Raw genomic sequence first — 11,210 nt, forward strand, 5'->3', positions numbered from 1 at the left:
AACCTAAAGTATGAATTTATACTAAAAACATGATTTTTTTTTTCAAATGTTGGCGGCGACTTGGCCTTTCCTAGGTCGCAAACCGTGTCCTTTTTTAGCCCTTCAACATCTGGTTAACATTTGCAAGCATCGCGTCCCTCTAAAACTAGGTCGCAGCCCGCCTCTCCATAGACCTCTTGGGCTTGCCTCTGACTTCTTCTAGCACTGCGAATCTATTGGCCAAGTCCCGACTCTAATTCCTTTCAGCAACCCTTCAGTCTCTGACTTTGCTAGAGTCGCGGTCCTTAAGCCCATGCTGCAAATCTAATGTTTTTTTTTCCAAATTTAACCTTTTGACATCCTTCCTTCACCAAAAACTTATTATAATTTATCCTTAGCACCAATTTAAGTCGAACAACCACCAAAAGCTCCATTTTTCCACCATTTCCTCTTCTTTTAGCATTTAACTCATGATTCAACGCACCGACCTACAACAAAGACAAACAAAAGTGTAATCTTGCACAAAACAAACATAAGACTCAAGATTTTAACAATAACACATCCTAAAATGACACTAAAATGGATTTATCAACTACTCCACTATCCATTAGTAATGGCACAACCAAATGATATGGAGGTGATTGAGGTATGCCAGGTGGTTCCTCTTCCTCCAGCAGATGATGTTCATGTTAGTCTACATGCACCCTCACCTAAGTTTCTTCCACTAACTTTCTTCGATTTACGTTGGTTAAGGTTGCCACCACCTCAATTGCTCTCCTTCTACCAAATCCCAACCCTAAGTACTCCAAATGCTACTAAAGTTTCCTTCTTCTTCGACTCCATACATCCAAAACTCAAACACTCATTCTCTCTCACCCTCAACCACTTCCTTCCCCTAGCCAGAAACCACACATGGCCCCCTAACACCACTAAGCTTATCTTCATATATGATAAACAATACGACGTCGTTTTGTTCTCTGTGTCCCAATCCAATGTTGATTACCCCCACTTATCTTCATTAATATCAACATGGACTGATATTGATCATGATCACAATCATCCCATCTATAGTGAAGCCACTAAATGGCTTCCTTTGGTCCCCCACTTTGATTCCTAAATGTGGCTACTTTTCCATTGGGTTCGTTGTTCACCATGCAGTCATCGATGGTAAAGCATTTACCTCATTTGTCAAAGCATGGGCTCATACATGTCGATCAGTACTTACAGATATTAGCCACATTAGCTTGCCAGTGGAGCTTAAACCATTCTACGATAGAAGTAGCCTTATGGAAAATGCTGCCATGGCCAAGCTTGGAGCCCTCTACTCAAGCCAATGGCTCCACTTAGAAGGACCCAATAATAGAAGTTCAATACCCTTTGGACTCAAAGGCAAACCAAATCATTAAGAAGTTCGAGGCACATTTCAATAGTCGCGTGACAAAATAGAAAAACTTTGACGGTTAATATCAGTAAACGACGTTGGTGATAACATACCACATGTATCCACGTTCACCATAATAAGTGCTTTCATGTTGGTTTGTTTAATCAACCCATAAATGAATGATATGATAAACGATACCACTGTATGTCTAGTTTTCAAAGTAATTGAAATATTAAACTTGATTTATTATGGTTAGTTTCTAGAATTTCCATAGTTTAGAGTTTCTAGAGTTTCCATGTATTTACTAGAGTTTCTAGAATGTTCATGTATTTACTAGATATTGTTGAGTCTTTAGTATTCTAGAACTCTCATTTCTTAGTTAGTAGATGAGAATTATCTAGAATAATCTACTAGCTAATAATTTAATTGTGTTTCTAGAAATATCCATAGAGTCCTATAAATAGAGAAGTAGTCCCACCATTTTGTATCAAGCCAAAAACCCAAGTTGAATTCTATAAAAAAGCATCTTCCATCTTAAGATTATCTCCCATATTAACTATAACGTCCCAAAAATGCTAATAGGGTTTAGTGCCTTGATTAGCGTGCTGGGAGGACATAACTGGAGATATGTGTGATTAACAGATTAAATGCATGACTATGTGGCATGCATGATATATATGATAATGTGAGTATAATTATACGCATGTTTATGAGTATTAAATATGCATGTGGGCCCATTCTTGATAGTTGGGGCATATTTGTAATATTGGCCCGTTGCGGGCATAAATGTTAATATGTGTGAGTAAATGATTGAGACCACATTATTATGTGGATATATTTGCAGTATACAGCTCGAGGCGATCCTAGTGAGCGGATTGGCGGAATAGTCACAACGGAGAATAATACCCAACTCCGGGTGAGCTTAGGGGTATTTTGCGAAGTTTAATGTATATTTGAGATTTAATCCACTAATCGATAAATATTTGGTAATTAGTTGGACATGACGGAACTAGTTAGGGAAATGTAGGACGACTCGAGGAATTAGCGAGAATCGAAGCTAATGACCATTTTTCCCCTAAGGGAAAATAAGAGGCTGGGTTAGTATAAAGGGCATTTTGGTCATTCTAACTAAGGGGATATAATCAGGAAATATCATAACTTAGTGGAACATATCAGAATACTCTCTAACTCTCTCTCCCTCTTGCCCTCACATTCTCTTTCTTTCTCCCTCTCATATGTTTTGAGGCTGAAGGAAAACTTTGAAGAGAAGCTTGGTTTAAGCTGGGAATATGGCTTGAAAAGTCTAGAGAATTAAAGCTAGGACCAGTCAAAGGATTTCTGAGGAGATTAGGCTATCAACTGAGGTAAGATTCTTGATGCTAACTGCTGAAATTTTGTTGTCTTTGTGGGAGTTTGTAAGCTTTTAAGTTCCAAAGGGATTTTAAGGAATTATAGGTTTTGACAGGGATTATGGGTTAGAATTAAAGGAGATTATGGTGAATTAAGTGGGCTAATGTAATATGGTGGTTGAATTCTTGTTATGTGTGTGTTGGGTTTGATTTTTAAAGAGTTAGATTGGGCAGATATGCAATGAAACCCAAGGGTTTCTAGGTTCACAGGGGCGCGTCGCGACCCAGTTCATAGGCGCTGCGGCCCGCATGCCTTAGAAGGCCCTGGGGGCTTGCTGTTCTGCAGGCGCGTCGCGGCCCTGAAGGGGCCAGTTGCGGCCTGCCTTCCCCTGATGCAAGAGACCGTGCCTCTGACTTGGGGCGCGTCGCAACCCTTAGGGTCAGGTCACGGCCTGCCTAGGCAGATTTTGTCTAGGGTTGTTTTTATGCTTGGGGAGGCTTGGGGAGTCAAACTTAAGTGTTCAGGACAATTTCTACTACCCGGTTTAGTAGAAATCAAGGTCCTGGAGGCTAGTATTTGAATCCAAAGTTTTTCAATGGTTTAGAATCTTATGGTTATCCATTATCGCAGTGTGCCTAGATTTTATCGCAAGGGCTTAGGAATTAAGGATCATGCTCGAGGCCATTGTACGCGTGCTGCTCGAGATCCAAGGAAAGAAAACTGCACCCATGTGGTTGTGTTTGGGACTAAGGATCCCTGTATCTAAATATATGTAATGTGTGACTGTATTGATGATATACTTTATATGAAAGTAGGGTCTAAGGGTGCTGGGGCTGCTGATAAGTGCACTAGACTCAGCTCGACCAATGTGAGTCGGGGTCAGCTAAATAAATCAAAGGACTCGGCCTAAGCGAGTCAGGGTCAGCTAAATAGTCAGAGCACTCAGCCTAAGTGAGCCAGGGTCAGCTGAATAAACAGAGGGCTCATCCTAAGGGCGTCGACACCTAATCACTTGTACTACTGAATGAGATGTATGCTTGAGAATATATATTTGTCATTGTTTAGTTTAATGCTTGTACTCTGTTGAATAATTGGACTGGTTGGGTCCAGGTTGATTAAATGCTAATGTTGCTCTTTGGTTGGGATTGTTGCCTATAATCTATTTATCAGTTGAATATGGTGTATTGTATTTATTTTCTTTATACTATTGCCTAGTTGTGCATGTTGCTTTAAGTTTTCTTGCTGGGTCTTGGCTCACGAGTGCTATGTGGTGTAGGTAAAGTAGATGATAATTGGAGCATACATGAGTTGGAGAGCTTCAGGGGCGGTGTGTACATATACAGTCTGCTCGATTGCCACGGTCGGGGTAGCTTGGGAGGAACTAGGGTTAAACCCTGTTGTTGACTCTCGATTTGGTCAACTGACACGGAGTCAAATGCTTGATGTGATGTAAAGTGTTGAAATAGATCTAATGGAAAAAACAATAAACGACACACAAAGTTATAGTGGTTCAGCCCCAAGAACTGATAATGACCTACGTCCACTTAAGCTATTATTGATATCAGTTCTCAAAGGAATGATCAAAGAACTAGGGTTCTCTGAGTTTCACAGACCTTAGAGAGATGAATAATACAATCGTAAGATAATAGCTCTAATTCTCTTGTAAAGTGTAAACTTAAATCAGCCAAAAGTCCCTTCCTTGAGCTATTTCTCTTTATTTATAGGCTCAAAGAGGGTTACACGAATTAGTTACAGATATTCTTCCCTAAATAATCGAATCATCATGGATCATGGGAGATAATCCCGGATATGATCACATTTGTACAAAATTATCTCTAAATATATGGAGTATACGACCAGGCGGGTCGTATATAAGCTTCAAATGTTTCGTCAGGGGAATCTCACTAGTCGATGGTCGAACAGACCTTCTGCCAGGTGTCAACCACGTGTTAAAAACGTCTTCCACGTCACCCGTGCCTGTTTTTTGGACAACACCTGTTTTTTCCGCTTAGGGCGGCTAAATTGTATATGTTTATCTTTTATCAATCTGTAAACTAATTTTTGGGATCCCGTGTACGAACTTAATATTTTAATGAAAATAGTCATTTTGTTGACCAAATCTTTTATTACTTGACCTTGGCTTAGTCTTTAATTACACATTTAAGTTCAAACGACTTGTTTTAGCATGTTAAGCACTATTTTAAACACACAATGTAATGTTCTTGGATATCCAGGATGTTACATTAACCTTGCTTTTCAACAAACTCTTCAAGTTCTCTCCCAAATTCATCTTAATTTTCAACAAAGTTGTACTAGATCAAGGTTCTTGTAGAAAAATGGCAAGTGGAGGAATTCTCACTTTCCAAGTTTCAATGCTCACCAAGAGTAACTATGAAAATTGGATTATCAAGATGAAGGTGCTACTAAGAGCTCAAGATGCTTGGGAAATTGTTGAGAAAGGCCATAAAGAGCAAGAAGATGTTGCTCTTTCTCAAGATCAACGGGAAGCCTTGAGGGATTCAAGAAAGAGACACAAGAAAGCTCTCTACGTCATCTATCAAGCGATGGATGAAGATGCATTCGATAAGATCTCAAATGCAACTACAACCAAAGAAGCGTGAGAGAAGCTTCCAACTTGCAACAAAGGAGTAGAGCAAGTTAAAAAGACCTTTCTTCAAACTCTTAGAGGTGAGTTTGAACTTTTGTTCATGGAAGAATCTGAATTAATTTCTGATTATTTTGCTAGAGTATTGGCAATTGTCAATCAATTCAGAAGAAATGGTGAAGACATTAGTGAAGTGAAGGTTATAGAGAAAATTCTTCGCACTGTAACTCCAACATTTGAATACATTACTACAAATATTAAAGAAAATATAGATTTAGAAACTATGACTGTTGAGAAACTAAGGGTTCTTTACAAGCCTATGAGGAGAAACAAAAGAGGAAAAAAAAAAAAGCAAAAGGAGACTGTGGAGAAAATACTGCAACTCAACTTGAAGGAAGAGGATGTGATCAAGGAAGCGGGCATAGATGTGGTTGTGTACAAGGAAGAGAAGGAAGGGGTGGCTTCAACAACAACATTCCCAACAACTTCAATAACGGAGAAAGAAGTCAAAATCCACAAGCAACAAGAGGGCACAGAAGAGGCAACTCATGGTCAATGAATGATAAATCTCACATCAAATGCTACAATTGTAATAAGTTTGGCCACTATGCCTTCGAGTGTATATCACGGAAGGTTGAAGAATGTAATGACCCAACTATTTCTAAGACCTTGGACCATTAAAACTACTAGACATAGCTACTATTTTGATATGATCATAATAAATAACATATCTTTATTGAAAACCCAAAATATTGTACTAACACAAAATAGAGTAAAAATATAAAATAAAATGTGATATGGTATGGGATCTCATTGTTTACAAAAAATAAAACATAACTTTAAAAAACTAGTTGCGGAATTACATCAAAACATAATTTTAAAAGACTAAAATAAACCTCATCCTCGATCGACATGCAGCCCATCCATTCCATTCATCCTCAACACACAAGCCAAGCTCCCAAGAATCCTTCCGCCTTCCATATTCATTCTCCTGCATCAAGCTAAAAATAAAGGAGTGAGCCTAATGCCCAGTAAGGAAAATCTACTGTCAACATATATCATAAACATAAGACTACATCATATTCATATACTATAAAACATATGACTTTAAACATATATCACATATGACTACAACATTAATGGCCAATATAAACTATTGGGGCTTGTTAGCTAAACAAGTCATATGCCCAATATAACTTCTTGGGGCTTCTTTATCTAAGCAAGTCATATGCCCAATCATCCATTCTTGGGACTTGTTTCTTAACAAGTCATATGCCCAATCATAAATTCTCAGGGCTTCCTTGTCTAAGCAAGTCATGTGCACAAGCAACTGAAAAACATATTAATCATATACTTATCATAACATAAACATACCATAAACATATCATAACATATAAACACATAAATTCTATCCTATTTTCCTTACCAACATCGGGATATTGGAGAACAAGGATGGGATTTGGAACACTCCTAAAACCAACATAAAAACATATGAGTATCTATAGAAAAGAAGATGAAAGAAAACTAAACCATCAAAGAGGGAAACTTACTGAGAAGCTTAATATTTAAGAACTTAAACACCTAACCACGAAACCATAAACAGAAGTTAGGATCTGAAAGAGACTTAAGGAAAACTAAGGAATCATAAAGAATAGAACTTATGAATAATATTACCTTGGATGAACTAGAACCGATCTAAACTTCAATATCGAAAACACACTTTATCTCACTACCCAAGTGTTTATAAAGCTTAAGATGATAAATCTTTTATTCCCCAAAACCCAAGTGTATCACTTTATAGAAATCCTAGTAGCTTGAAGGCTTTGAACATAGCTTGAAGAATGAAGAAAATGGCTGAGCACTATGTTCTATTTATAGAGTTTGAGGAGTGAAACTATCCTATTAAAAAAAATACTTAAATCTTTAAATAAACATGATTATGACAAGTGTCATGCTCTTAGTGGTTCTGGAATGTTCTAAAGTTTCTAGATCTTTCTTTTATTTAAAAGAAAAATACTTAATTTCATTCTAACTATAATCCAAATTTAAATTAAATAAAATAGAATGCTAACTTCTAACTTCCTAAATCTCGTAACTCTAAACTCACCTATAGTAAAATCAATATAACTGGAGCTATAGGATTCTTATTTAGACCATCTTTATACCGTTAGAAAGCTAATTCAATTATTTGCAACTTACTAGAAATACTATTTTTCGAAATTTATAATATAACAGGGTCAAAAATAGGTCGGAAGTTACAGTACCCTAAAGTTACGAAAATTCTATTTAATTATCTAAATAACAACCTAATCCACAAATATCTTAACTAACCATAAAATAACAAACTCTAATTCCCTAGGCTGATTTCGAATTTACTAAACCCAAAATCTTATTGGGCTTTTGGGCTTTATGTAGGCTCGATCCATAACACTTTTTAATAATGTCATAATTAATTTATTCTCATGCAATCACTCCTTTTTCCACAAACAAGGCTACTAATATCATAAACCTATACTATACTATAATAATCATAACTACTAAAAAAAAATTAAACCTTATGTTATAATTAATATTCTTAATTATTACTACTACTAGCTAGTTAAGTAAATATTCTGGGACTCTACAAAAAAAAAGGCAATTTCATCGAAGACAAAGGTGGAGAAGAAGGAACATTGTTATTAGCTTGCAAAGACAAAGATGAAAGCCAAGAAAATAGATGGTATCTTGACACTGACGCTAGTAATCACATGTGTGGACAAAGAAGAATGTTCATGGAGCTCAATGAAGCGGTAAAAGGAAATGTCTCATGAGTCAAAAATACTAGTGGAAGGCCAAGGTAAAATTCTCATACGCTTGAAAAATGGAGGTCATCAATTCATCTCAAACGTTTACTTTGTGCCCAACATGAAGAGCAATATTTTGAGTTTGGGTCAATTGCTAGCGAAAGGTTATGATATTCACTTAAATGAAAATAACATTTTCTTAAGAGATGATAAAAGTAATTTGATTGCCAAGTTGCACATGTCAAAGAATAGAATGTTCCTCCTGAACATTCAATATGATGTTCCAAAATGCCTAAAGGCCTGCTATAACGACTCATCATGGCTTTGGAAACTACGATTTGGACACCTTAATTTTGGCGGGCTCAAACTTTTGGAGAAAGAGGAGATGGTGAGAGGCCTTCCGTGCATCAACCAACTAGATAAACATTGTGAAGGATGTTTGCATGGAAATAAATCTCGGAGAAGCTTCACGAAGGAGTCATCTTCAAGAGCCACCAAGCTGCTCGAACTCGTACATACTGATGTTTGTGGACAGATAAAACCAAACTCTTTTGGTAAGAGTAAATACTTTCTCATTTTCATTGATTCATTTTCAAGGAAAACATGGGCTTATTTCTTAAAGAAGAAGTCAGAAGTGTTCGAGAATTTCAAGAAGCTCAAAGCTCTTGTTGAGAAAGAAAGTGGTCTTCCTATTATGGCCATAAGATCTGATCGAGGAGGAGAATTCACATCAAATGAGTTCCAAAAGTATTGTGAAGAGCATGGAATTTGTCACCCCTTAACAATTTCAAGACCCCCCCCCCCCCCCCCCAACAAAACGAAGTAGGAGAGAGGAAGAATCGAACCATACTCAACATGGCTCGTAGAATGCTCAAAAGCAAAAGAATGCCCAAAGAGTTTTGGGCTGAAGCAGTGGCTTGTGCAGTCTACTTGGCAAATCGCTCTCCAACAAGAAGTGTGTATGAGAAGTTACCTTAAGAAGCATGCATTGGTAGAAAGTCTGGAATTTCTCACCTCAAAGTCTTTCGAAGTATTGCTTATGTTCAGGTGCGCGATGAGAGAAGAACCAAGCTTGATGACAAAAGTGAGAAGTATGTATTCATCGGCTATGACTCAACATCCAAAGGCTACAAGTTGTACAACCCAATTACTGACAAGATTCTCCTTAGTTGTGATGTAGAGTTTGATGAAGAAGATTCTTGGGACTGGAACACACAAGAAGACGAGTATGATTTTCTTCCTTACTTTGAGGAGGAAAAAGAAGAAGTCGAGCAACCAAGGATGGAAGAAGAACCTCAAGAGCTTACTACTCCATTGATCTCACCAATAGCGAAATTACATGAAGATTCGACAAGTGAAAGTTTGAATGGGAAGACACCACGCTTTAGAAGACTACAAGAGCTTTATGAGGTAACGGAAAACCAAAATGACATCTCTCTTATGTGTCTATTTGGTGATTGTGAACCTCTAAGCTACCAAGAAGTGACAGAAGGCAAAAATTGGAGAGACACCATGGATGAAGAAATCAATTCAATCATGAAGAACAACACATGGGAGCTAGCTACGCTTCCACAAGGACACAAGGCGATTGAAGTAAAATGGGTGTGCAAACAAAAAGGAATGCCAAGTGAGACATGGAAAGATGCAAAAGGCTATAATCAAAGAGAAGGCATTGACTATGACAAGGTATTTTCTCCTGTTGCTCGCCTTGAAACTGTTAGATTAATAATTTCATTGGCATCCCAAAATAGATGGAAGATCTACCAAATGAATGTAAAGTCTGCCTTCTTGAATGGTTTCCTCGAAGAATAAGTCTACATCGAGAAACCATTGGGCTATGAAGTAAAAGGACACGAAGTTAAAGAAGGCTTTGTATGGCCTAAAGCAAGCGTCGAGAGTCTGGAATACATGAATTGACAAGTACTTTCAAGACAAGAATTTTACAAAGTGTCCATATAAGCATGCACTCTATATCAAAGTTACAAATGAATATATGTTGTTTGTATGCTTGTATGTAGATGCCTTGATCTTTACAGGTAGCAACCCAAGTATGTTTGAGGAGTTCAAGAAAGACATGGCGAAAGAGTTTGAGATGATAGAAATTGGGCTAATGTCTTATTACCTCGGCATTGAAGTGAAGTAAGAAGACATAGGCATTTTCATCACTTAAGAAGGCTATGCTATAGAAGTGCTTAAGAAGTTTAAGATGGATGACTCTAATCCAGTTGTCACATCGATGGTATGTAGAATCAAGTTGTCAAAGCATGATGAAGGAGAAAAGGTGGATCCAACTCCAACTCTCTATGTTGTTGGAATAATTAGTCGCTATATGGAAGCTCCAACAAAAACTCATTTCAAGACTAGAAAGATAATACTTCAGTACATCAAAGGTACATCCAACTATAGCTTATTCTATGCATCTTCTAACAATTATGAGATAGTTGGATATAGTGATAGCGATTGCAGTGGAGACTTGGATGATAGAAAGAGCACCACTGGATTTGTGTTTTTCATGGGAAACACTGCTTTTACTTGGATGTCAAAGAAGCAACCAGCCGTCACACTATCTACTTGTGAAGCTGAATATGTTGCTGCAACTTCATGTGTTTGCCATGCTATTTGGCTAAGAAACTTGTTGAAAGATTTGAATGTGTCACAAGGGGAGCCTATCAAGATTTGTGTTGACAGCAATTCAGCACTTGCAATAGCAAAGAATCCTGTCTTTCACGAAAGAAGCAAGCACATCGACACACGTTATCATTACATACGAGAATGCATTGGAAGAAAAGAATTGAGGTTGGAGTATGTGAAGTCTCAAGATCAAGCGACAAACATCTTCACCAAGCCACTCAATGGAGAAATGTTTGCCAAGTTAGGAAGCATTCTTGGAGTCACAAATCAAGTTTAAGGGAGGGTGTTGAAATATTAAACATGTTTTATTATGGTTAGCTTCTAGAATTTTCATGAATTTAGAGTTTATATCTGTTTACTAGAGTTTCTAGTGTCTTCATGTATTTACTAGAGTTTCTAGAATGTTTATGTATTTACTAGAGATTTTTGAGTCTTTAGTATTGTAGAACTCTCATTTCTTAGTTAGTAGATTCGAATTATC

General features: G+C 37.3%; 1 protein-coding gene across 1 annotated transcript; it reads left to right on the plus strand.

Annotated features, from left to right (window-relative positions):
• The first annotated feature begins 592 nt into the window (after positions 1 to 592).
• LOC133832952 (phenolic glucoside malonyltransferase 2-like) lies at positions 593 to 1,385 on the plus strand. The gene is made up of 2 exons (XM_062263222.1): positions 593 to 973; positions 1,056 to 1,385. Exons 1-2 carry the CDS (start codon positions 593 to 595, stop codon positions 1,383 to 1,385), a joined length of 711 nt encoding a protein of 236 aa, XP_062119206.1.
• Positions 1,386 to 11,210: the final 9,825 nt, after the last annotated feature.

The sequence above is a fragment of the Humulus lupulus genome, chromosome 4 (genome assembly GCF_963169125.1).
Source record: "Humulus lupulus chromosome 4, drHumLupu1.1, whole genome shotgun sequence".
Classification (NCBI taxonomy): Eukaryota; Viridiplantae; Streptophyta; class Magnoliopsida; order Rosales; family Cannabaceae; genus Humulus; species Humulus lupulus.